The sequence below is a fragment of the Ips typographus genome, linkage group LG4, assembly GCF_016097725.1.
Source record: "Ips typographus isolate SLU linkage group LG4, UJ_Ityp_2.0, whole genome shotgun sequence".
In the NCBI taxonomy this organism is placed as follows: Eukaryota; Metazoa; Arthropoda; class Insecta; order Coleoptera; family Curculionidae; genus Ips; species Ips typographus.
In genome coordinates this window covers 1,582,585-1,609,111 of record NC_138425.1, presented here as the reverse complement: position 1 = coordinate 1,609,111, position 26,527 = coordinate 1,582,585, and the positions used below count along the sequence as shown (strand labels likewise).

Here is a 26,527-nt window from a genome sequence, read left to right as displayed (position 1 = left end):
TGTTGTAATACTTGATTAAATAACCATGAAATCGACCAAGTTTGCCAACGAGCAATTAAAAATTAAAAAAAGTACTTATGTAATTCCCTTGTTAAAAAAAACTCATGATTATTTAATCGGTTCATCAAAGTCGAGTGCCAGTGACCGCAGTCCAGGGGAGTCCCGTTTTTCTCCAGTATGTGTCAAACTTTGAATAATTAATCGATTCGAGGACTTACCTCTGAATTTCTTGGGGAAGGTCGGGCTCCGGCAATAATCAACCAGCGCGCCACTGGATGCTGCCCAGTGGCCACTGCCAGATGAAGGGGAGTGAGGGCGGCGTCGTTGGGGGTGTCCAAAAGGCGGGGGTGAGGGGCGGCTCGGATCAACGCCAGCGCTACTTCGACAAAACCGCGAACAATGGCCGCGTGCAGATGCCTAAAAAATGTTACCAATAAAAAATAGGCCCACTTGGAATTTAAACAATAAACTGAATAAACACAAACAGTTACGCCATAAACGCGTACAAGCATGCAATCCATTCTCGACCCTTCTTATTAAGGAACAAATAAGATGGGTAAAACCAAGTCGCTTTCGAATTTTGTACAATGGAAATCCGACGTTTGTGTATTCAAATTTTTCAACAAACCGTTGACTAAATTATAGGTGGGAATTCCGACTAAGTCAGACCGATTTCACATGAAACGAGAAACTCTATACAACGCACGAATTACATATACGGAACGACTGAAACATAAATAAGAAAGTCCTAAAAAAATAATTTGTTATATATTGCATACACTTCCTCAGTGTTAATTACTGAAAATTTTATTTAAAAAAGAAATAAATGACTATTTTGTTTTGGGTTAAGGGTATAAATAAGGTGAGGTTAGAATCACTGGAATACAAACACACAGCTGACAGACATCACTGTCAACAATAGAGTATAGACATTGAACTTGAGCACTCTGACTTGGATTTGCCTCGTTTCTAGCTCACACACTCTACATCACGTGACGTAAATGTTTCCTTTAAACGTCCATGGTCTAGCTAGCCTCTAGACTGTATACAGTCAATAAAGGCTTTTGAATTGATGATTTTGTCTAAATTTTTACACAGCCTTGACCAACTATTGGAATGACAAGGTAGAAAAATTCAATGACCCTCTGTGCAACAAAGTTTTTTTAAAATTCACATTGTACAAACAAACGAGCAAAACAAGTAACTTTCTTGATAATGTGAGTGATTAATACAGTTATTGACATCCTGCCTGGCCACAGCATAATCACTAACCACATTCAAATATTTGTGTACATCAAATGCTAAAATGCTAAAACTTGCCATTAGTTTGATTTGAATCCAGTTTTGGATAATTTAGTTTAAAAATCAGACACAGTTGAACACTAATAAATGACTCAAAACCAAAAAATAGCTGAGTTAGTGACTGTATTATCAGATTTAGTTTGATTACCTTTGAGTGGACATACTGATCTATAACAAAGATCATGTGACCTTGTATTCCATACAAACAAAATAATCACGTGACAACTGTCAAACTCACACTCTAACTCCACATATGGACTTATCCTGACTAGGAAAAGTTCAGTGCAGTTTCAGGAAAGTTCAGTGTATTGCCATACCACTTCAATAATATTTAATAAACAAAAATGCCAATAGATTCATTATTTACTCCTGATATCCCAGAAAATGACACTCAATAAGTAAAATGTTTTGTTTTTGGGAAACCAAATAAATCACTCACTGAACCAGACTATCAGCTTAGCCTTGACGTCATTTATGAAACAAGTGATGACAAATTGTAATTTTGACAGTTAACCCTATTTTTTGAAACAACAATCAAACTAAATTCCTATTTAAGGGATTTCAATATAAAAAACTTACGTGTCTCCATCCTCGTCCTGTTCGTAATAAATCTCCCAGGGGACATCGTCGCTCTTAGTTCGGGTTGATTTTAAACAGTCAACAGGTTGTACAGTTTTTGGATGGTCCAGGTCGTTGATTTCCAGGTTAAGTTTGGAAATTTTCTCGCTGAGACTGAGGTCGCTGGTCAAACATACTCCGCTATCAATGTGCATGGATTGGTCCGTTTGTTTGTCTTTATCCTCAATGATGCCCGAATCGACTTGACGGTGAGAGGGTGCCTCACCCCACGTGTGTCGATCGTCCTCAACGATAATTTCGCCGGAAATTTCTTGGGACAACATCAAGTTCCCACTGGAAATGAAGCCACTATCCGCCCTCGAATCGGTCAAATCGTACTTGTCATCACCGGTCAGTTTTCCGGCATCTGGAAAATTAGAGGAAGCCTGTTGATTTTGCGACATGTTGATGTCGTCGTAATTGGCAAAAAATGAACGGGTATGCGGAACCGTTTAGCTGCGATCGTAATCACGCGGACGTATACACTGTCACCGTCAAACTGTTCGTGTCTGGACTAGTTCCGGACAATTTTGAAAGCATTCGGATTTCGAAATTTGTCGAAAATGTCGGATGTCGCTCGTTACGCACTACCACAACCACGGCGGAAACGTTAATGAAAGAGAAAAATAATTGACGGCTGACGGCAAAACCTACGCCACGCGAGGACGACGCGCAAGTACGGGAAATCCGAGGACATGCGCATCGTCATCGACAATTATACGATGTTGCCGTCATTAACAGATCTTCCTGTTCCTAGGTTTACAGTTGCGTATTTATTTTTTTACAGTGTCACTCACATAATTTATGCATAAAAAAAAGTAAATCAAATACTCATGACATTTATCACGTGATAACATTACTTATGCAAAATGTTAGTGCACGTGACTAACGAAGAACATATTTTTAAAGTCTTAACTAGATCATGAGCAAGGGAAAATAAAAACATTAGAAAGATTGTGTATCTTCCAGTGGCAAGTTTAGTGTAACAGTAGTGTATTTATATCCTGCTCTATTAAATGTCATTGGGTACGTTCACCCGACTGTTAGCGGCTTAGAGGTTAAGTAAGCAGTCCCATTTAGTTTGTTATGACTGCTTACTTCGCTTCTAAGCCGCTGACGTTTACAACTGAAGGTACACAATGACAAGGTATGTCAATTCACTATTGTTTTGCTTCTTTATTTGTCACGTTTCTTTTACTTTTTTAACATCCCATTTACTTTAATTATATTATAGGCACTCTTGTAAAAAATAATACACATTTTTAGGGATGATTTACCTGTTTTTACACAAATAGTCACAATCAATTGTTTACTTCACTATATATATAACTTATTGCAAATAACATCCAAGGACAATGACAAAATGTTTTAGACTGAAACGACCAAACTAGGGATGCACCGGCAATAACAAAAGACGGAATACCCAAAAATTGAAACATTTGGTGGGGCTGAAGGCAAACACATGTTGTTGGAAATTCTCGCCATTAAAATCCATTGTAATTAGGATTTTGTGATGGATTAGTTCTAATTGGCAGCAATAATTTTTTATACCTTATAGTTTCAGGTAGGTTGAAGGTGTTCATTATCTTTCAAAGTTCCGGCACCCAGATGGGTAGATACCGATTTAAGTTCGGAAATACCCTGAATAACCATAAAAAACTTGGAACTACCCTTAATAGTATGGGTATTTAAAAGCATTGAAATTACTGAAACGTGCTAAATATGCTGGATTAACGGTCTGTCTGGGGTTTTCCCAAACAGATTCAAAAAACATCCAGCTTAAACCCTACTTGTAAGCACAGTCTCCTTAATTTTTTTTTTAAATTAAATTCAGTAGGAAATGATAATAATATAAAATTTCCAAATGTTATACGTGAGCATTAACACTAACACAAGAAGGTCATTTCAAATAATAAAGTGGTTTAACAATACCGCAATGTTATTATTATTGAGTTATGGCGGTATGATTGTAAAATGCAAAAAATTACTACTTTATCAGAGCAGTCAGAGCTTCTTGCCGCCATATTAAACATTACTCATGTCTGTCTTTTGACAGTGACATTTGTGTCATGTACGATTCAGCATAAAAGTCCACAGTGATTGGTTAAAAAAAAAGTAGAGGTTGCTGCTTTTTCTCGACCAATCACTATAGCTACCATCAGAAAGCAAAACTATGCGTCATTCAAGTGTCAAATTTGGACGGGCATTAAAATCGACAATAAACAATGAGCGCATACAAAAAAATGTGGTCACACACGGGCCTTTCCATTTCTTTCACCTTGGCCGTAAAAATTCCGATGCGGGCGTTTATCATCACCCATCCATCCATCATGGTGCGGAGAGTAAACATTTTTATTTGCCGTCTGTCATCGATAATCCGTTCAGGGTACGAGGAAAACCCACACGGATCGTCATCGTGCATTACATCAAAAGAAAATTTTGCGCCGCCTGAACTTTCATTGAAACGTTTTCTTTCTCCTTGCCTATTTTGCATGCTGATATTGGGAAAAAACGAACGAATCTGGGTCGAGTACAGGTTCGTATTAACCTAATTTAAAAAACAAAAAAAAACCAAAAGTTTTTGCTCTTTGGCGTACTAATAAAAGAAATTTCAAAAATGGACATACTAAACGAGTATATACCATTAGATTCAAACGAGCTAGACAAAGATGGTAAATCAACTTCCAGACAGTAGGTCACATGACCAGTTCATCAGAAAGACTGACCCATGTCACATGTCAACTTTTTTTTTTCAACAAAATGATAGGTTAGGTTAGGTTGTTTATCTACTTTATCAATTCTTATATTATTATTTTCCACATCAGACATTAAATTAGGTAAAATAAGCACAAAAAAAGCTATTTACAAAAAATGTACAATGCAAAACAATGCTTACAGATATACTCTTTTCAGGCAATTTACAAGGAATGAATCCTAATAGTTTCCTCCAAATGTGTTACCAAGGAAAACATTCAAGCAACAAGCAAGTCTAGATAAGAAATTCCTGTAAAAAATGTGCGAAACAAGTAATCATATAGGTGAGTAATATTTTTTTTAGGAATTCGATTTAAACTTTGAAACATATCGAACATCATACTGGATTTACCACCACATCAGCCAAAATATGGGTGTTATTATTACCTTTGCTGAATTGCGAAATGGGGTTCTAGGAACGCACACCGATTATGTTAGAAAAATTCAATACGAGCCGGACCTGGCCTAGGATAAACCCAATAACAACGGTTGCTACAATTACCTTTCCTAATTGCGATTTAATTGATCGAAATTTTTCTAATTTTCTTTTATCCGAGTGATGCAAGGATGCTAGAAATTTGTCAAGGACGTTGAAATATTTTTTTGTGGTTAGATCAGAAAATATAGGCCCCATAGGCATTTTTGACGTCAAAATGACGTAATTTGACAGTTGTTCAAATTGGGATTTTGCTGAATTACGTCATCGTGACGTCAGAAACGTTCTGCTCGCTCCAGGGAGCTTGAAAACGAATGCGGCCCTTGTGTACAAAGCGTATTGGTTGTGGTAGGCGTATTTGCGGTTAGTACTTGCTAGTGTTCATTGGCCAATCCCAATATATAATAGATAGTGAATGTGGTTATATAAAATTAATTAATACTGAAAAAAAATTTTAAAGAAACGCCTGATTTTCATATTTTTTCAGAACTTTACAATCATATAGGGCAAGCCCCCACAGATGGTGATTGCGTCATTACGTGCACTGCCATATTGAAATTTATGTAGAGGATTACTTCATATCATTCCTTTTCTCCTTACAACCAAAGAGCACAAGAAAACAGCTCAGAGTAAATGGAGAGAATGAAATGAGAGCCGTATTCGTTTTCAAGCTCCATAGAGCGTTTTTGACGTCACGATGACGTAATTTGGCAAAACCGTAGATTGACCAATTGTCAAACTACGTCATTGTGACGTCTAAAAAGCTCTGCTCACTCCATGGAGCCTGAATGCGGCCAAAATGCATTTGATTTTTTTCATGCAGTGACGTATATTGTGTTTGACTAGGGACATAATTTTAATGGTTGTCAAGTTTGATTGTCTGAGATATACGTCATTGAAAACCTGTCAAAATATGCTCCATAAAACCACAAAATACATTCGGGAAATAGCTGTTTAAACATGTTGGTCTAAGTGCTAAAAATCTAGCAAAAATGTAAAAAGTCAAAGAATGAAAATCAAAATGCTGAAAGTACAGTGACTCTGAAATGATGAAATGCTGCCATCTACTGATGAAAAACCGAAAACTGACTTCTTTTATACAAGTAGTGAGTGGAAGCAAACAATTTAGAAGATACAGTATCAGAAAACGAATTTTTGTGCATTTCCTAAAACAAAATGAAATTTTATCATAAAAAATGTGCGTTATATTCCCACTTTCCATTACTTTGAGTATGTGCACTTCTAAATCATCACTAAACTTACTGTTACCTCAAGGTACAGGTTGTCAGGCAAATATTGTTATGAAAACTGAAAAGAAAATCTTTACTTACAATTTTTAAAAAACGCACTGAGCACTGTATGTAGCAAATCACTGCGCGACATTGGCACTGATTGGTTGGAAATGTTGGCAAAAACGGGCCCCAAAACGATGTTTTCCTCTCAGTCGAATACGAAATAAACGTGATGCTTTCTTCAAACAAACACGGGACGTTTCGAAAAAGCTTTCTTCTTTCGCAAAAGTCCACAACCAATCGCACTACTATCCTATTGAACCGAGCTTATAATATAATCGGACGGCTGGTATATGCTCAGGGACGGACCAGGCTCGTCAAATCCGGAAAATCCGCACATTCATTCTGAACCGCATCAAAATGTTGGCTTAAGTGGTCTGGTAATTAACAATGTTTATATACCCGTGTGTGTGTTATGTACACGCACATATTTTAGGGAACCTTAGCGGTTTTTCACAAATTAAACACACACTTGCCCCCAGCCCGAGGGAATTCCCTTCCAGCTTAAGTGGGCAGGAAAATTCAACTTAAAACCGAAAATCGGGTTTTGGTTTATATTATCGTAAAATTATCCGATTTGGAAAATAATTTGTGATTAGATAAGGCTGTATTGCTATTCTAGGTTTATTAGTAACGTGTGTACAAAATGGGTGGGTTTACATTGGATATTTGCAATTGACTACCAAACATGTCAGAAAAAGTTTGACTTAAGTTCATATTAAACTCAGCAAACTTTTTGTGGTTTTTGGGGAGTCCCTTTAAAACTACATAATTACACACCACATAGTTTACTTTACAAAGACATGGTCAATACTCTTTATAAGCTAAATACAATTAACACAAAATTTGTGTGCAATTTCCCTAAAAACCAAGATAATTAAAACACAGTAATCTACATAAGGAATGACTGAAATGATACTTAAATTATATGGTTTACAAGAACATATTTTACGGTTCTTAAAATACCACGAACAATATTAACGCAAGTAGTACATTCCAACGTACAAAAATTCCGATTCCCACGAAAACATTCCTAAAATTTTGCCATTTTTACAACCATCAAACCGTAAGGATGGTTTGGAGGAAAATCCATAAAATGCACATTCAAACAGTATGAACTATACAAAACAAAATTATTAGTTTTCCACAGGTTTTTACCCAAATCCGTGGTTTTAGTTACTGTCGATTATTGAATTTTGGGAAATTTTACGATTTCCACATGTCGATAACTTAAATAATTTTCCAGAAAATGTACTGTATTTACTCGGTATTCCCGATGATGTGTGTTCGCATTTCTGTCAATGAAGTAATGGTTTTAATACTGGTTCAGGGAAGGGTTTAAAATTAGCGATTTAGGATTTGTGCAGCTTATTTTTTTGTAATTACACGCGAGTACAAAAAGCTTGCTTATTTAATGAGTGTCAAAAAATATAAATATGGATATATTGGTTGATAAAGAAGTCTGTGAAAAATATCCTAACCTAAGCTTGCCTCAAACTATAGTTGTCAAGATTGGAATTTTCTGAAGCATAATCATATGTTGGTTAACACCGTTCATTTTAATCATTCTTATAGAGACTGTTGTGAGGGCTGGGAAGGAGAAGTTGTCATAGGTGGCAGAAGGATGGATAATCTCCGCTGATGACACCACACTTATCGCCAAAGATGAGCAGGAAATATCTTATTAAGCGAGTAGAGAGATTGAGCTAGATAATAGATCGCACAGCATGGAAGAAATGCCTGTCAAGAACGAGGAGGAAATAACTTATCTAGGTGCCCACATCAGAAGAAATGGCGGATCAAGTCAAGAAATCAGAAGAAGGATAGCTCTTGCCAAAACGGCCCAAAATCAACAAAATTTGGAAAGATCGGCATATAACAACCACAACAAAATGCAAATTAGTAAACACCCTCGTTTTTCCAATTGCGCTATAAGCAGCAGAATCCTGGACCTGAAAAGCCACAGACATCGCCAAGTTGGATGCGTTTGAGATGTGGGTCTGGAGAAGACTACTGAGGATTTCCTGGACAGACCGCAGAACTAACGTACCCATACTCGAAGAACTTATTAACATCCAAGTCAGATTGTCAACTAAAATCAAACCACCTAAGTATTTTGGACATGCAGCAAGAGGAAAGATGACAATCTCGAAAAACTTATGGTCCAAGGGAAGGTAGAGAAAACACGACCTAGAGGACGTTCTCCAAAACGATGGCTGGATCAGGGAAAGCAGTTTACAGGAAAATCTTTCCAAGACAGCATTAGAAGCACGTCAGATAGAGAGAAATGGAGGAAAACTGCTAAAAACACAACATGAGACTAACAGAGAGATAGAGACTGTAACATTCATATCATGACAACAGTGTACAGGGTGTCCCATTTTCGATTGCAACCCCGTATCTTTAAAAATAAGTGAGATACTCTACAAAAGTGTCGAAAATGGAACACCCTGTACGTGTGATACAAATCTTCAGCAGTCTGCCTTATACAGGTTTGATTGGTATTCACGTTTCTGTGACAATTACTTTCTTGACACTGCCTTATCAACAATCCATAACACAATCATTAGTGAGGTTAAGTTTCATCATAAAATATCTCAAATTTATGATATTGGACTGTCCCAGTACACTTTACACGCATAAAGGTTTCTAGAACTTTGCAGAACGTTTTGAACGGTTCTAGCACCTTCTGGAAAGCTCCAAAAAGTCCTAAAAGTCTCGAAACTGTTGTGGAAGATTACAGATAGTTCTAAAAACTTTCCAAGTGTTGTGGAAGTTTTACACGATTTTTTTGTAGCTCTTAAAAGGGTTTTTCAAGTTTCCAGAAGGTTCTACAAGGATCTGACGGCTTCTAGAAGATCCGGAAGCTTTTTAGAACGTCCCGGACGTCTCTAGAACTTTTCAGAACTTTTGAACGGTTCTAGCACCTCCTGGAAAAATCTAAAAAGTCCTAGAAGTCTCGAAACTGTTGTGGAAGATTACAGATAGTTCTAAAAGCTTTCCAAGTGTTGTGGAAGTTCCACACGATTTTTTTTGTAGCTCTTAAAAGGGTTTTTCAAGTTTCCAGAAGGTTCTACAAGGATCTGACGGCTTCTAGAAGATCCCGAAACTTTTAGAACGTCCCGGACGTCTCTAGAACTTTGCAGAACGTTTTGAACAGTTCTAGCACCTCCTGGAAAGCTCTAAAAAGTCCTAGAAGTCTCGTAACTGTTGTGGAAGATTCCAGATAGTTCTAAAAACTTTCCAAGTGTTGTGGAAGTTTCACACGAGTTTTTTGTAGCTCTTAAAAGGGTTTTTCAGGTTTCCAGAAGGTTCTACAAGGATCTGACGGCTTCTAGAAGATCCGGAAGCTTTTTAGAACGTCCCGAAAATCTCTAGAACTTTGTAGAACGATTTGAAAAGTTCTGGAAAGCGCTAAACTGTTCTGGAAGGTTTTAAAACGTTCCGGCCAGTTTTAGAACTCGACGCAACGTTGTGGAACGTTCCGGAAGCTTTCAAAGTAAATTTAAAGTTTTTTGTAGCTTTTAAAAGGTTACTTAATATTTATTAGTACTGAGATTTGATAAGAACTATTTGCTATCTTTATTGGCGGAGAGGTTAAATTAATGTAATCGTGTGTATAGAAAATATCCAAGTGGAATTCCCGATTCAGTGTTTATTGTGCTTTATTCCAGATAAAGAATATTAAATACGTGGGAATTTTCGCTCATATCGTATTGTAGAGCTCGAATCAGCTAAGAAAAGGCCACAGGCGTCATCAAACGATGATGTCACGATCTCTGTACGTCTCGCTTTAAATATTGCTGCTCTCGTTACTTTCCAAGTTGTTGCAGCCAGTCAGTGGTGTGCTATTATTTTATCAGTAAAATGAAACGTTTTCTTCGTTTTTAATAAAGAAAATAAAAGACAAAAAGTTTTTCAAAGGAATGGAAACTCCTTCTGCTTCTTTCTTCATAAATTGTAAGACGTTACTGACGATTTCACGGCCTTGGCTGTGTATGATAACACCTTTCCTTCCAACCTTTTTGGAAGACATTATGACAAAATAACGTTTTTCATTCATAACACTGTGTGAACTTCAACTGCGACCATCAACAATACAACCAAAACACCAGACTAAAACGGAACCTAACCTAATCCCCTAAGTCTCCCTGTTCGCCACTACATTTTTTTAAACTTGGCAACACCTTTTAGAGTGCCGGCTAGTAAAAGCATATAAAAAGGTCCATCTGTCCCTGGCTGCTGCCGCATCTGTTTTAATTGTGTCCAAGTAAAAACCATACTACGTTGCCAAGTGGCTTTTTGACCGCTTAACAATTTATTTTCGGGAATATTTTAATAGGACGCCTCTGATTATATCTAATGCGACGGCAACTGTAGAAGGAGAAAGAAATAGTTTTAAAAACTGCGTCATTGATGATGCGGTGGCCTTTTCTCATCTGATTCGAGCTCTAATAACAAGCAAACGTCTGTAAAACGTATTTATTACTCGAAAAGAAATCAATTATTGTCAATAATACTGTCAGTGGAGGCAATAAAGGCCTTCAGTGAGAGTATTTAAATCCACTTGTACAATGTTTCCTAAATATCTTCAGAGTAAAAATTGTTTACCGCATATAAAATAAAAGGTTTATAGCCACCAATCTACGTGTATATTTACTATTTAAAAAACCAGTAAACATAATAGGACTATTTAGCAAATTGGGTTTTCATTATCTGGTACATAGGTAAACACAACACTTATTCTATGATCTTAAATAATATTAGCGGTCATAAAGACTGAACTTTACAAAATATAATCCAACTCGTACCTCAAGTATTGGTTTTTCGGATCGTTGGCTATTCGCGGATAACCGGCCACTAAAGCGTCCTGTCCGCCGATATAAAGCGAATTGTAAATTTTCCAGTATACGTCTCGTACTTTTCTTGCTGGGTGGAACAATCCCTAATAAAAATAAATTAATTTAGGATCATTTTTGCATCAAAAGATACAATTTGACTAGATTATAGATAGCAGGTCAGATGTCAACAACTGTCATATTACGGCATCGTGACGTCAAATTTGCCCGGCACATTTGATGTAGCGTCAAAATGCTACTATCCACAGCCTACTTTACCACGTTAACCAACTGTCATATTACGTCATCGTGACGTTAAATTTGCCCGGCACATTTGATGCAGCTGTCCACGGCCTACTTTACCATTAGCATTCGCGAAACGGCCTTTGTCGTTTATTTGTGATTATTTCAAAAAGTATCCATTTTTTTCCAAAAACGGCCGATGCATGTTATAGCCGTTTAACGCGCCACGTTGCCAGCTGTTTAGTTTTTTCATTAAAACCTGAACTTTACATACATTTTGTATTTATTTACTTCTTGTCTCTCAATTTTAGACGGTAACAAGATAAAATAACCCGCAAGTAAAGTCTAAGCAAAACAGGTTTTTTTCTTGGTATTTGTGTTTAGCAAGGTTGGTTCTACAGTGGTAGTAGTAGAAAAATGATACAGGGTGAGCAAAAAATTAATTTGAAAAAATTGTATGGAGCACACTTCTATTACTACTACTTTAGCAACATAAACATTACCTGTAGAGTGTATTGTAGAATTTTAATGGGACCAAGTGCCACTCTCATCCCTTCTATGGCATCCATAAATGCTTGAACCAAATGGGGCGACGTCTCAAATATATTGGGCCACACGTAATTCAACAGATGGACCAAAGCATCTTCGCAACCGAATCCGTAGACGCCGAGCGCCATATGTTTAATGGCCGCGCATGCGGTCTGCCTGTGCACTAGGTCTCGGTCCATTAAAGCATCTTCGAGCAGCGGAGCCACCGCGTAGATGTAATCTTTGCCTGTGCGAGCACAACTTCTGAAATGTCAATCTAGATTTGATCGCAAATACTCACCAGTTTCGCCGATGTATTCAAACAAGAAGGACAACGACTTTAACACGCCATTTTGAACGTTCAGTTCGGGTACTCGATACTCATTCATTAGCGCTGGGAGCACGGTAAAAGGCGAACAAGTCTCGGCAACGATGGCAATAGCGACCGTGGTGCAGACGCGATTTTGACGTTCTTGCACTTTCAAATTGTTGAGCAACGTTGCCAACACATCGTGCGGTCCAATAGCTTTGGCAATGTAGCCAAACGTGTTTACGGTGGCACGTCGAATGGCCTTTTTGTGCGCTTTGAGGAGTTCCAACAGCTCGAAACAGATACGCATCCATTCTCTAGCCGACACGTACTCCGGACCCCTGTCAGCAATACGACCTACTAAGTCAATGCAGTTTTCTTGGACTTTTTCGTGACGATTTTTCAAGATGGGCGTCAGCCGAGGTAGGAGATCTTTAATGGGTGGTGTCATCTTTGTCATACCTAAAAAATATTAAATAAGAATATACAGGGTAATTCAAATTCGAGCCTCACCATTGGGATCTCGGAAACTATAAGAGATACGAAAAAGTTTAAATTGGGGCAAAGTTGCGCAATGTAAAGCTCAACCAAATGCAGTTTTAATAATTTCGATTTTCCGAGTACTTCCGAAGATATCCGAAAAAAACTGAAAATTTGATTTTTTGTTTTTATTTATTTCTAATCTTATTTAAAGAGATATTCCAAAACTAAAAGCACCTTTTCATTGCCACTTTTTCTCAGCTATTCGATGATGGATTCAAATTTGCCACACGACGTTTTGTTTTTTGGCAGCCATCATCAACTTTCTTTTTTCTTATGGGCGCCATATTGGATTTTTAGCCCACCAAATAGTACGTTTTATTCTGATTTTAGTGATGTATAATAATTTATGATTTGCTTCATAAATAACAAAATAATTCAATAAAAACTATTTTTACTTTAGTTATTGGCTTTGAGTTAATGGGCCGTTTTAAAAAATGTCATTATTTGACAGTACTTGTCAAACACGATAATTCGGACGATCATTAGAGCTTTTAGAGATTTTACCTTAGTTAGCTTTGTTAATGAGACGTTTTATGAAGATTACTTGGTAGTACTTGTCACACGCAATTGGCCTGAACATACTTAGTCACAAAGGTGTACACGTGACTTGACTTAAACCGGTTTATTCACTCGAAGAGCTTAGGCCACTCGCTACGCTTGTGGACCTAGTTGTTCTTTTCGTGAATAAAAAATGGTTTAAGTCACTTGCTGTATAAATAACTATTAAATCACTCTGAATGACATTCGCCTATTTACAGATGTAATCAAACAAACATCAATGTTACATCTATGGGGCGCGGTGCAAATTTAATAGAACTGTAATTTTAGTTTTTTTTTTTAATATAAGAAGTCGAAATTTAATAAAATACTGTATAAGACACGTGACATAAACCGGTTTATTCACTCGAATAAATATGAATGAATAAAAAATGGTTTGTCACTTACTGTATAAATAACTATAAACTTGCACTTAACATTATAAAAAATTGAAATTTGGCAAAAAATGAAGTTCTTAAAATGATGATCTTTCTCTTGGAAACATAAATAAGCCTTTTTAAGTTAGAGATAATGCTAACAAATCTCTTTTTCTGATTAACCTAAATAGTTCAGCAATGCTTGTATAATAATAACATTTTCTGCGGGGGTTTCTTTTCTAGATACATTTTTAACTATGATTGATGCTCTAATGATCGTCCGAATTATCGTGTTTGACAAGTACTGTCAAATAATGACATTTTTTAAAACGGCCCATTAACTCAAAGCCAATAACTAAAGTAAAAATAGTTTTTATTGAATTATTTTGTTATTTATGAAGCAAATCATAAGTTATTATACATCACTAAAATCAGAATAAAACGTACTATTTGGTGGGCTAAAAATCCAATATGGCGCCCATAAGAAAAAAGAAAGTTGATGATGACTGACAGAAAACGAAACGTCGTGTGGCAAATTTGAATCCATCATCGAATAGCTAGGAAAAAGTGGCAATGAAAAGATGCTATTAGTTTTAGGATATCTCTTCAAATAAGGTTAGAAATAAATAAAAACAAAAAATCAAATTTTCAGTTTTTTTCGGATATCTTCGGAAGTACTCGGAAAATCAAAAATTTTAAAACAGCATTTGGTTGAGCTTTAAATTGCGCAACTTTGCCCCAATTTAAACTTTCTCGTATCTCTTATGGTTTCCGAGATCCCAATGGTGAGGGTCGAATTTGAATTACCCTGTATAGATAACTGTTTATTTATTCAAAACCCAAATGGGCGTAGAACAGTGTCACACAATACAAGCAAAGTAGGTACATGAAAACAATTTAAACATAATAAAATCCGTTAATTAAAATTACAATTTAGAATACAAATAACGAATAACAATTTAGCTCCTCCATGTCACTATTAAAAAACTCGTCAAGATTGTAGAACGCTTTGTCAATTAAAAAATGTTTTAAAGTACTTTTCAGGCGATTCCAAGTCATTGCACGCCATTTTTCAGGAAGAAAATTATATATTTTCATCATCATAAACGTAACATTTCTCTCAATAAAAACTCACCAATAACATTCACGATAGCTTTAAGAGCTCCAAGTATGGATCCTAATACTTCCGGGTATTCTTCTCCCAAGTATTCGTACAATACAACGCCCAAATGTCCCATCAGTTTTTCTTCTTGGCAAGTTTTCATCACCACCGCTATTCTGTGTTAAATACCATCATTATTAACGGAAAAATTATTATAGTCATACAAGGGGGAAGAAGTGTAGAAAGCCTAGCACTATGGGGAGAAAATTTATTTTGCAGAGCAGCAAGATTGGTTTAAAAGTAACAGATTATTACTTAATAATAATAAAACAAACTCTTTAGAACAAAATAATTTAAAATTGAAAAACCTGGAACACTAACTTTTGAACAATCAAATACAGAGCTCGTAGAACATACCAAATTTCTTGGATGAATTCCTAAACTGGTCAAATCATATTTTAAAGTTAAACAAAAAGCTTAGTTCAGTTTGCTATGGCATACGAGTTACTGTGAAATACATGAATGAAAGAACATTAAAAATCCTATATTACGCAAACTTTGAATCTGTGCTCAAGTATGGGATATTTTGGGGTTCTAATAGCTTAATGGAAAAAAATTTTGTTTTACAAAAACGAGCGAGAATAGTCAAGAAAATGGGATACAGGGAGAGCTGCAGGGGGGTTTTCAAAGCTAATGGCATTCTGACGGTGTGAGGACTATATACAGGGTGGTCCAGTTTTAAATGTCAATAATTCACCAATCCATAGCCAATTAAAAAATAAGTTGACATTAATTATGTGCTTCCTAAGGAAAATACAATCTTTCAAATTTCTGTTTAAAAAATCAGTTTTTGTCATAACTGTCAGACCGTTGGAGCAATATTGATCAAATTTGGAACAAGCACTTTACTTCACGTTATTACGGTCAAAGACCCAAAACTAACCCAACCCAACTTAAAAACTGGAAATGGAAAATTCACTTAAGAAGTTTAAAAAATATTACTGTAGCCAATTTTCATAACTTCCAGACAAACTAAAAGACTTTAGTTTTGAAAATTGAATTAGAAAAGATAAACATTTCAGAAGCTTAAAAATTGTGTTTGTAACCAGTTTTCATGCAAATCGAGAGGGTTTAATACTAAAAATTGACTTGTAGACATAAAAATTACTTTTTCAAGAATTTGTTACTACAAATTCATACATTTAAACCTTAAAAATTGACTTGAACCCCAAAATGTAACTGAAGTAATGAAAAGTGACATCAGAAGCTTAAAATTTGCATTTGAAGTAAGTTTTCATAATTTGAAGACAAATTTCAATATTTTAGTCTTGAAAATAGTCTTAGATGCAGGACATTAACATTAGATTCATGAAAATTGTCTTGAAAACGAACTTTTCGTGCTTTTTACTTTGCTTTTCATTTTCTTCCAATTCTGGACTATTTTTAGTGCTTCAAAACTGCTTTCAGCTTGGAAAATCGAGTTTCAAGACTATCTTCACCAAGTTATTGACATAGCAAACTTAAAAAACAATTTTTACATTCTTCATAGACTTAAAATGGCATTCCAAGCTTTGTCACTATTCTATTGACTTCTAGACACCTCAGTGCTAAAAATTCGGGTATTTCTTAATAAACTAGACTGTTTTTAGTGTTTTAAGGCTGTTTTCAGTGCCTCAAATCGAGTTTCAAGACTATCTTTACAAAGTTTTTGACTTATCAGGCCTAAAAGCCAGTTTGTCCACTGACCATAATCTTGAAAATGTTATTTCAAGCTTCTTCACTATTAAATTGACTTCTACACTCATAGGTGCAATTAATTGTAGCACCTCTAAGAAATTCAGACTGTTTTTAGTGCTTTTTAAGACTGTTTCTAAAAGTCAAGTTTCTTCAGTAATAAAAGTAAAAAATGTTGGTACCAAATGCTACAATAATAGTCTTGAGATTTAATTTTTAGAAATAAAATGTCCGAAAATTTAATTTACTCCTAGACTTGTTGTCCAGTCCAGAAAATTGAGTTGTACACTAATTAAAGTCTTGAAAATATACTTTTGGACTCTCTTTTGTCCTAGTAAAGTCCGTTCTAGCATTAAAAGTCAACTTTTATACTATTTTTAGTAGTAAAAAATGAGTTTCATGCACAATACAATCTTTGTCTTGATTTCCGGACTTTTTTTAGTTCTTGAATGCCAGTTTCAGACACTCAACCAGGATGGCAGTCTGAGAAAGTGAATCATAAGACAATTCCTAGTAGTAAAAAAGATCTGGAGGTACATCATAGTTATAACACTCGAAGCGTAAATGTAAATTATCCGATACACAGATTAATCCAAATTATGCTTGTTTGAAGCTTTTTAATACATTACAAAATGATTTAAAATTAGAAAGAAATGAGAAACTTTTTAAAAGAAAGGTAAAACACATGTTAATTAATTTAGTGCCATATTGTATCAGGGATTATGTAAGAGACTATTAGGTGTACGCTCATCTTAAAATTACTGTTTCTTTTTGTGTTTTCATGTATGTTTTTTGTAGTTACAGGTATTGTGACCATAATTAGAAATAAAGAAGAAAGAAGACTAACATACCTGGAGATTAAATCGGCAGCTTGTTGTCTCACTTTAGCCGATTTATTGTTCAATCTCCATAAAATTGTACCGCAAATTTGTGGCAAATACGGCTTTACCCGTTTACCTAACTGATTTACTATGGTTCCAAACCCGTTCAACATTACCACATCCTCGGTTGTTTGTTCTTGGAACGCGTACAGTATTCCTGTAAATTTTATTACCACAATGATAACACTTAGTTAACAAGTCAGCTAAAATTACCGTCAATAAGTTGCTCTTCTAGCCGGGAATCAATATCAGCAGCCCCTAAATTGCCCATAATTTTTTCAATACTCTCCATAACCATTTTCCTGTAAGCTTCATTTTCGTCCTTCAAATCATCCACGATGCGGTTGATTATTTCGGAAGCGCCCACTTTATTGGCAATTTCCACCGTAGTATCGACGAGTTGACGATAATTACGCCTATCCAAAGCCATACGGTGGTTCCAAAAGTGTTTGAAAAATTGCGGTAAAATCTCCTCTTTGATGTACTGCGGCTCCACACCGTCAGTGGCGCAACATTGTTTCACTACTTTCAAAACGATTTTCTTCATTTCTTCGTCAGGAGACTGAAACTCTCTGATCAGGATCAACATCACTTCTCTGGTGTAGTAGTTGGCGTATTCGGCGTCCATAAGAGGAATCAAGTAACCAATCGCTTTAAGAAAGGCGGCCAAACCTTTACCACGATGTGTCCGGATACCTGATGATAAAATGACCATTTTCTGATATTGACTAACTAAACTTAACAGAAAATTGAAACAGGGCATTTACCTTTCCATAGAGGTTTCAAAACGGAGTCAAAACTTTCGATACCATAAGGAGTGGCGGCTTCCGCTAAAGCAGCAATACCCAAAGCGGTAATGGTGCGCACTTTTTGTTGTTCGTCAACCAAACCGTGTTCGATAATCTCCACCAAGGATTTTAAATGAGGCAGAATGGCGCAACCCATCAAAATGGCGATTTGCTGTACGATTTTGATGCCCGTGTGACGGGCTTGCCACGACTTTTTCGAACGACACACAGCTTTCAAGAAGGGCAACAGTGATGGAATACCTGGAAATAGTTATTTATACAGCAAGTGACTTAAATCATTTTTTATTCACGAAAAGAACAATTAGGTCCACATGGCCTAGATTCCCAAAATAATTTAATGTCAAGCTTGACACATTTTTGGTGTTACTTTTCATTGGTAAATAAAAAGTAAGCTTCAAGAGAAGCTTTAGTGCAAAATAAACAAATAAGTACAAATGACATCTTTGTCATCTAGAGTCAGTATCAGTAATTGCTCAAATTGTGTTATAAATATACATAAAGATTAGTTTTTCACCAAGTTTCATACACCTACAAATTTCCAATGCACTTTCTTATAATCAATTACTTTAATGACTTTTATGTTAATTTTTCACTAGGAATAATTATCTTATCGAATATAAACATTTTTTTCATAGTAGATCATTCCTGGTGGTGAAAAGCACTTTTCAACACCAGTTGGGAAAAGTTTTACTTACTTCACTGGCAAGGGTTATTAAAAGTGTCAAAATTAGGATTTTTCTGTCGAAGGGTAAACCGCTGGGGCATTATGGTGTACAAATTTTAGGAATTAATGGGCATTACTGGAGGAACATTGGTATTTTGAAAACATCTAAATTCAAATTTAAACATAAAGTTTGGTAATTTTAATGAATTCCGTTGGAATACAATAAAAAATTATGAATTTTGTAATTTAACTTTTAAAAATTTTCACGTTCTCTAGCGTCAAAACCGTACCCCTAACCCATCATCTTTTATACGTCAATAGAAAGCTTATTTCATTGGCTATAAATTGACATATAGAAGTTTATACAAAATGTGGCAAATAAGCTAGTTATTGACGATTGAACGAAAGAATGCACGAAAAAATTGGTAAATTTTGACACCCTCTAGCGGCCGAACTGTCTAACCTATCCATTCAAGTTGGGAGACTGTTAGAAAGCTCATTTCATTGGCTATCCATTGACGTATAAAACACTAGTAAAAATGGTGCAACAAAACGAGTTATTCAAGATTGAACAAAAGGATGCACGAAAAAAATAGTCAACTTTGACGCTCTCTAGCGGCCAACCTATCAACCCAAGTTGGGACATTTTTAGAAAGGTCATTCCATTGGCTCTCCATTGACGTATGAAACTCTAGCAAAAATAGTAAACAAAAGGATACACCAAAAAAATTGGTCAAAGTTGACGCCCTCTAGTGGCCAAACGCGTATCACTAACCAACCGACTTTTGTACGTCAATGGAAAGCTCATTTCATTGGATATCCATCGACATTTAAAAGTAAATACAATACAATTGACTGGTTAAGGCTTATTCAACCTGGAAAATTAAGAAAACACGGTTACATGAGCTACTAGGTCTACCACGATGTAATGCATAGAAATTTCTTGAAAAACCGATTTTGCAAATGACAATTTTCGTAAGGGTCAAATTTGCCTGAAACATTACCACTATTCCAATGGGTTTTGCGTTATGTTGGCCACTTAGTGCAAGCGAAAACCGACTTTAATAATTTTTTTACTACAGTTTTTCTGCGGATCTAAATTTGACACTCACTGTGCTAGGTTTGTGCCAAATATCAGAGCCGTACCTGACCGATTAAAAAAAAACCCTCAAAGAAGTTAGAGTGGTTACAGTCAAGAAAAACGTTTAGTTAGCTTTGGAGCCCTCTGACGGCCAAACGAAGCACCCTATTAATACAAACGGCCATATTTTTGGAAAACCCGTTATATTTTCTATCCATCGACATAAAAAAGTCTACAGGTGTGGTAAATCCAAAACCCACCATAGGAAAACCGCGTAACGGACAGAGAAACGTACATTATTGCATGCGCGGGACTAAGACAGAAAACGAAAAAAATATCAAGTAGGCCATATTTTTAGCGCGCTGTTGCCAAACGCCAAGTTATTTTGTCGACGGTATTTGAGTGATACTTGGCGTTTGGCAACAGCGCGCTAAAAATATGGCCTACTTGATATTTTTTTCGTTTTCTGTCTTAGTCCCGCGCATGCAATAATGTACGTTTCTCTGTCCGTTACGCGGTTTTCCTATGGTCGGTTTTGGATTTACCACACCTGTATACAAAGTGTTGCAAATAAACGAGTTGTTTGATAATAAAGACAGTTTTGATTGAATTTGACAGCTACTACTTTAACCTTCAATAACTCGATTATTTTGACAGTTACAGGGTGGTTCAATGGACCAATTTAAAGCATACATTTTTCTCAAATAAGTGACCTAATACAAACTTACCTTAATTTTGAACAGAGAATCAGAGAACGTGCTTTTTTAGGACTGTTATCTTGAGCTCTTTTTTTGACCATCCTGTATAATATATTTTATGGATTTCTTCACCCACTCTTAGAACAAACCTTGTATAAGACGACAAAACACAAAAACCAAGAAAAACACGTTTCCTGATATGCATAAATTAAAATTGTTGTTTTGGAGACTGAAAATATTAAATTTCACATAAAACGGTAAATACCTCGGATACAGAAAAGTGTATGACATTAATACACGAAATATGTCTAGAATTTGAGGTAGTATCCAAAAATGCAATAAGTATACAAGGTGTCCCATTTAAACTAAGCAACAGTTGATATCTACTAGACTCTTCAGTCGTGGTAATTTAGAAAATTAGTGAGTAGGTTAGGTTAGTTATTGGAAGTGGACATTACTGGGCATATTAGGAATTAGTGTCCAAAATTGTACTCAGCGGTTTTGCACCCTCGTTTTTTGTTTAAACATCTAGTGAATAAAAAATGTATAAATCGTTGAATAATTGACTAATAATAGGACGAAATTTAATAAAAACATGTATTATTATATTTTTTCATCATCATGTTATGTGATAAATCCATGACTGACTTACCCAAAGCAGAAGCAACTACAGCAAAGGCACGGGCTGTTGTATTTCGCACGTACTCATCTATGTTGTCAATATCAGGTCTCATGGTAGAAATCATGGTAGCCAAACCAGCAGCTTTAGCCAGATTGGAAATAATCTCACGGCCTTCAACGCGAGCGTAGTAATCTTCGTCAATCAGCAACGGTTCGATAACCACGAGAATTTTGTGCACGTAGGGACGCACTAGATCGTCCAGCTTGTACAGGATCCTGTCGATAACTTTGACCAACAGGTGACGCTCTTGATCTTCCAGGGTGGGACTCATCAACAGAGGCAAAATTTGATTAAACAAAGGACCGGCGCCAAACTCCCGCGCCTTGTCCGTGATTTGCCTGAGCGCCGCTTTTCTCATAGGAGGAGTGCCGTTTTTGATTTTCAGCAGCAGTTTCATGATTTTCCGTTCTTTCTGCTCTTCAGGACTCAAGGCTTCCTCGTCCACGTCCACCAGTAACTTGTCAAAGTATTGAGCGTCTTCTGGTTTCATGAACGGTAAATTCTGTCCTTTCGGTTGGTTGTCCATGTATTTGGCAGTTTTATCTTCGGCTTGGATAAAAAATCCAACAGGTGTTTGTCCGACTAAGGGTGTGGGCGTGGCTGTTAATTTTCTGGCCGGGGTTCTGATTGGAATGTAGCCAGCAGGTGGTGGTAAGACTTTGTAGCCTGGAGGGAACATGGCGTCCAATTCTTCATCCGAATAGGGACGATTCCTTTCGTCGATTTCGCGTTCCCACCTAAAAGCTTGTAGCTGTTCCGGGGTCATTGATGCCAAATGACCTATAAAACAATGCTCAGCCTAAAATTGCTAATCCAGTCAGTAAGTACCTGGTGTAGGAGTTGCCATAGCCATTGCCTTTACTCCCACAGGAGTTGATCCTCCAGGGGTCAGCATGGGAGTAGCATGTCCGGGAGTTCCGTGAGGAGTCTGAGGAGTCATAGCACCGGGTGTCATAGCCGCGTTTGAAGGGGTAGCCGCTGACGGAGTTTCGTCCCATCTGGAACGTCGTTTTGACGCTCCAGGAGTGGGAGTTTCTTGAATAAGATCCGCTCCAGTTCTGTCCGTCCTCGGAGTTTCAGCCCAACCACTGGAATGACCAGGAGTTTCTCGTTCCGTTTTAGGAGTTTCATCCCAACGGTTCCGCCTTGAGGATGCTTTGTCGTGCCCAGGCGTTTCTCTACCTGGAGTAGCCGCACCAGGAGTGGCGTCCCATATACGGGTAGACTGACCAGGCGTAGCTCCGGGAGTTTCGCTGCCCTTATGTCCAGGTGTTTCATCCCAACGAATATCCGCCGGTGTTTTCTGATTTTGTTAAAATAATCAATTTTACAGAACATACTATAGAAGATAGATGGTAATTATTATTCGAGTGTGCTTATGTTTTTCCACTGTTTTATGTCAGAAAAATAAAGTTGTATAAAATCAAATAAAAGTATCTTCAATCTCTTTGACCAGTTTATAAAGGGATAAAGGAAGCTGTAGAAATTAACAGATTTTTGTCGCTTTGATTAATTACAATGCATTAACTTGGTGATCCTTGTGTTATAGCAAATAATTTTTTTTTTTTTTTTTTTAATCAACATGGCTACATTGCCGGAAGATCAGTACAAACAGCAATTTTTCAGTTTACAAGTCATATCCTTGAACACATAGAAAACCATAAACTAGGAATAGGCATATTTTTAGACTTATCTAAGGCTTATGATTGTGTAGATAAAAAAATTAGAACTCTATGGAGTTAGAAGTAAGGCCCTAAGATTGTTTAATTTTTACTTATCTCATAGGAAACAACAGGTTAAACTAATTAGGGACAGCAAGACATCAAATATAAAAGAAAATCAACATGGAATAGCCCAGGGCAGTATTCTGGGGCCACTACTCTTTGTAATTTACATGAACGATCTCTGAAAAAATCGTCAACTTTGCAGATGACACAAATTTACTTGTAGGTCAAGAGGAAATCAGCACTTTAATTCAGTCTGGAAAAGATCTGTTTATTAGGACCTCTGAGTGGTTTAAAAAAAATAAATTAGCTTTAAATATGGAAAAAACAAGTGTGATTATTTTTTCAACAAAACAAGGTACATTTGAGAAACCTAATGAAATACACCTTCTCACTGACAGGAGCCAATTACTAGCCAAGAACACAAAATTTTTGGGAGTGCAGATTGATGAATTTCTAGATTGGTCTGATCACATAAATGTTCTGCTAGGCAGGTTAAACTCAATTTGCTATGGAATTCGAATTGTCTCCGGGTATCTGAACCGGGCGGCCCAAAAAAATTCGATTTTTTTGCCAAAATTGTCAAGAATTGAATTTTCTATCAGGAGCACAGAGAGTGCAGAAGGTAATTTAAGTTTTCTTGACAATTGGCGAAGGAACCAAGTATTAGGATCAGCTAAAAATGTATATTTCCTGTCATTTTTGCTCTCCTGAGTCAAAATTCGATTTTTTTTGCCAAAATTGTCAAGAATTGAATTTTCTATCAGGAGCACAGAAAGTGCAGAAGGTATTTTTAGTTTTCTTGACAATTGGCGAAGGAAACTAGCATCAGAAGCATCAAAAAATGTATTTCTTGTTATTTTTGCTCTTTTTAGTCAAAATTCAATTTTCTGCAAAAATTGTCAAGAATTGAATTTTCTATCAGGAGCACAGAAAGTGCAGAAGGTAATTTAAGTTTTCTTGACAATTGGCGAAGAAACCAAGTATTAGGATCAGCTAGAATCAATTGTGAAGTATGCAATTATGTTTTGGGGTAAAAATACTTCAATACAGAATGTATTTGTAATTCAAAAAAGGGCAATTAGATTAATGTTCAAAATGAAATACAAAGATTCATCTTTAAAAAAAATAATGACAGTTTATGCAATTTTATATATATGAGTGTCTCATCTTTCTTAAAAAGAACCAAAACCTATTTAACATCAAAGTCAATCATACATACAACACAAGACAAAAAGATGTAAAGTGTCCAAAACATAGATTAACACTCACTGAGAAGAATGCAAAATATATGTGTATTCGCCTATTTAACAACCTACCAGACAGGCTGAAAACATTGACGGACAAAAGTTTCAAAAAAGAAGTAAAAAATTTACTAATTGAATTAGAACCCTACACTATAGAGGATTATTTTGTTAAATAAATACTGCTTATTCTCTGAAATCTGTATCTAGGGAAAAATCGCAGAAAATGTCATTGTACTCTATCATAATCATAATTCGAAATAAAGACTGTTATTATTATTATTATTATTATTATTAACTTGTTTTTGAACAGACTTACGTCTCCCTCCCATACAGGTGTAGGTGCTGTACTTGGAGTAGAAATCGACAAAGTCTTCTTTTTAGCTGGAACAAAAGACTCTTCAACAGTTTGATCCCAACGACCGCGTTTCTTAGGAGCAACTTTAGCGTCACCATTTTGGGTCCGTAAATTCCCTTCTTTGGCCTTTTCAACAATTTTCCTTCTCACCTAATTCAAACAGTTTAATTACCACTATAAATATCAACAGTGTTTCAGTTGGCATACCTCATTTTCTTCCCCCTTCAAGAGGGTTTCTTTCATAATCTGTGTGTATCCCCTGGCATTGATATCTGGAGTTTTTCCACCTGGAATCAGAATCAAACCCAAAACAAAGATTAGTACACTGAAGCACTTGATTAAAACTCTGCCATTAGGCAGAGTCAATGATGTTGTTCAAGTGAAACAACATCAAAGCTGAATAACAATCTTTATTTTTATTTGTTGCTTGTTTAATAAAAGAAACTCTTATTCAGCTTTTTAAGAAAATTGACATTTGACACCACATTCTCTTGCTTACATAACTCAGTTAAGTTTAGAACAAATTCTAACAAATATACATTGAATCAAAAAGAAATGTGGTGAACAAATAAAATACGTACGTGCTGGCGGCCTCTCCCATTTAAATTACTGGAGCTTTGTTGTAATCTGTTGGTCAAATTGAACCTAGAAATAGGCTGGGGTAAATTAATAATTTTCTGAACATCGCACACTATCCCTTTCACACTGTGACTGATATACTTTTACCATCAATTAGGTAGAGTAATAATTGTCGAGAATCCATTCAGTTGTTACCTCATCTTGTCAAACCTAAATCTGGATCTCCATTGAGAACAAAAGGAGCAAGAATTAGTCTTGTGTTTGCATTGATTTATCAAAAAGTTTTAGTTATAGACATCCTCCTAGACTGTATTCAATAATAGACATTCAAAATCACACATTCACACTTGATACCCCAAATAAAAGACACACTGTTTGATTGACAACAAAACCAACAGCATCTCTTTAAAAGTCAATAATTTACTTGTGTACTGACTTACATTTTAAAATTAACTACTTTTAATAAACAATAAAGTTACACCAACTTACCATCAGCAAAAGGGTCCACTCTTTCAGGGGATATTATCATCTGCCTTCTTTTCTGTTTGTATTCATCTTCTCTGTCTGCAATAGTTGGTCTTCGCCGATCAGCAAAGGGATCATAATCCTTTTCACTCTGTTGGTCAAAAAGTCAAAAATAAAATTAACTCTAGTTAAAAGTAAATTTTTCTTATAAGTTGAAATAAAAACCTACTTGGGCTACATCATTTAATAGAGCAACAGGAGCACCAAGTCCCGTGCGTTTTTGGCTATATCCGACATCCTCCTCATCATCATCGACTTCATCGTTGGCAGCAATCGAAGTGACATAGCCCTCGTATTTCTTGTCCTTTCCTTCATAGATTTCGCTATCAAAGTAACCACTCTCCCCTAATCCTACCCCCTTGTCACTCTCCTCCACAGGAAGTTCTTTTTTCTTGCTTTGAAGATCGCGAATTTGCGCCTCAATATCTGGGGGAAAACAAATTAATACAAAAACACCACAAAGGTAAAGCTGAGGGTACCTTCATGGGTGCGTGGTATCTCCATGCCGGCTCTGGCTTAGAAACAGGGTTCGTAAATTGTTGGCCTCACTTTAAGAGTTTAAATATTTTTGGCAGTCTCTAAAACCGATAAGCAAATTAAAAGTTGCAATAAACAGTTTATTCACATTTAGCAACATTCACATTCAATGAACAAAATGCAAATAAAAA

At 36.2% G+C, this 26,527-nt stretch overlaps 2 protein-coding genes and 1 long non-coding RNA gene across 5 annotated transcripts in view; 1 reads left to right on the top strand and 2 right to left on the bottom strand.

The window, feature by feature from the left end:
- LOC145728825 (NF-kappa-B inhibitor cactus-like) overlaps positions 1 to 6,893 on the bottom strand; it is a 12,877-nt gene extending 5,984 nt beyond the window's left edge. The window contains exons 1-3 of the mRNA XM_081979365.1: positions 6,442 to 6,893; positions 1,882 to 2,287; positions 219 to 417 (exon numbers count right to left, since the gene is read on the bottom strand). Of these exons, the coding sequence (XP_081835491.1) occupies positions 219 to 417; positions 1,882 to 2,287; positions 6,442 to 6,493 (657 nt within the window). The 5' untranslated portion in view covers positions 6,494 to 6,893. The remainder of the gene's footprint in view (positions 1 to 218; positions 418 to 1,881; positions 2,288 to 6,441) is intronic.
- Positions 4,594 to 11,045, top strand: LOC145728840 (uncharacterized). 2 transcript variants are annotated; one of them, XR_014178175.1, is made up of 3 exons: positions 4,594 to 4,757; positions 4,834 to 4,926; positions 4,979 to 11,045. It is a non-coding gene; the product is annotated as an uncharacterized LOC145728840 (long non-coding RNA). The 2 variants fall into 2 exon arrangements; XR_014178174.1 differs by having other exon boundaries at positions 4,834 to 4,958; positions 7,978 to 11,045.
- On the bottom strand, positions 11,040 to 26,527 carry Sf3b1 (splicing factor 3b subunit 1). 2 transcript variants are annotated; one of them, XM_081979342.1, is made up of 14 exons: positions 26,339 to 26,527; positions 26,029 to 26,285; positions 25,824 to 25,950; positions 24,963 to 25,042; positions 24,717 to 24,905; positions 22,258 to 22,732; positions 21,400 to 22,209; positions 18,263 to 18,544; positions 17,709 to 18,191; positions 17,466 to 17,652; positions 14,914 to 15,056; positions 12,313 to 12,783; positions 11,987 to 12,258; positions 11,040 to 11,347 (listed from the first exon to the last, which is right to left on the bottom strand). In XM_081979342.1, exons 1-14 carry the CDS (start codon positions 26,361 to 26,363, stop codon positions 11,189 to 11,191), a joined length of 3,960 nt encoding a protein of 1,319 aa, XP_081835468.1. In that variant the 5' UTR covers positions 26,364 to 26,527; the 3' UTR covers positions 11,040 to 11,188. The 2 variants fall into 2 exon arrangements, with proteins under 2 accessions (XP_081835468.1, XP_081835469.1); XM_081979343.1 differs by lacking the exons at positions 25,824 to 25,950; positions 26,029 to 26,285; positions 26,339 to 26,527 and adding an exon at positions 25,337 to 25,516.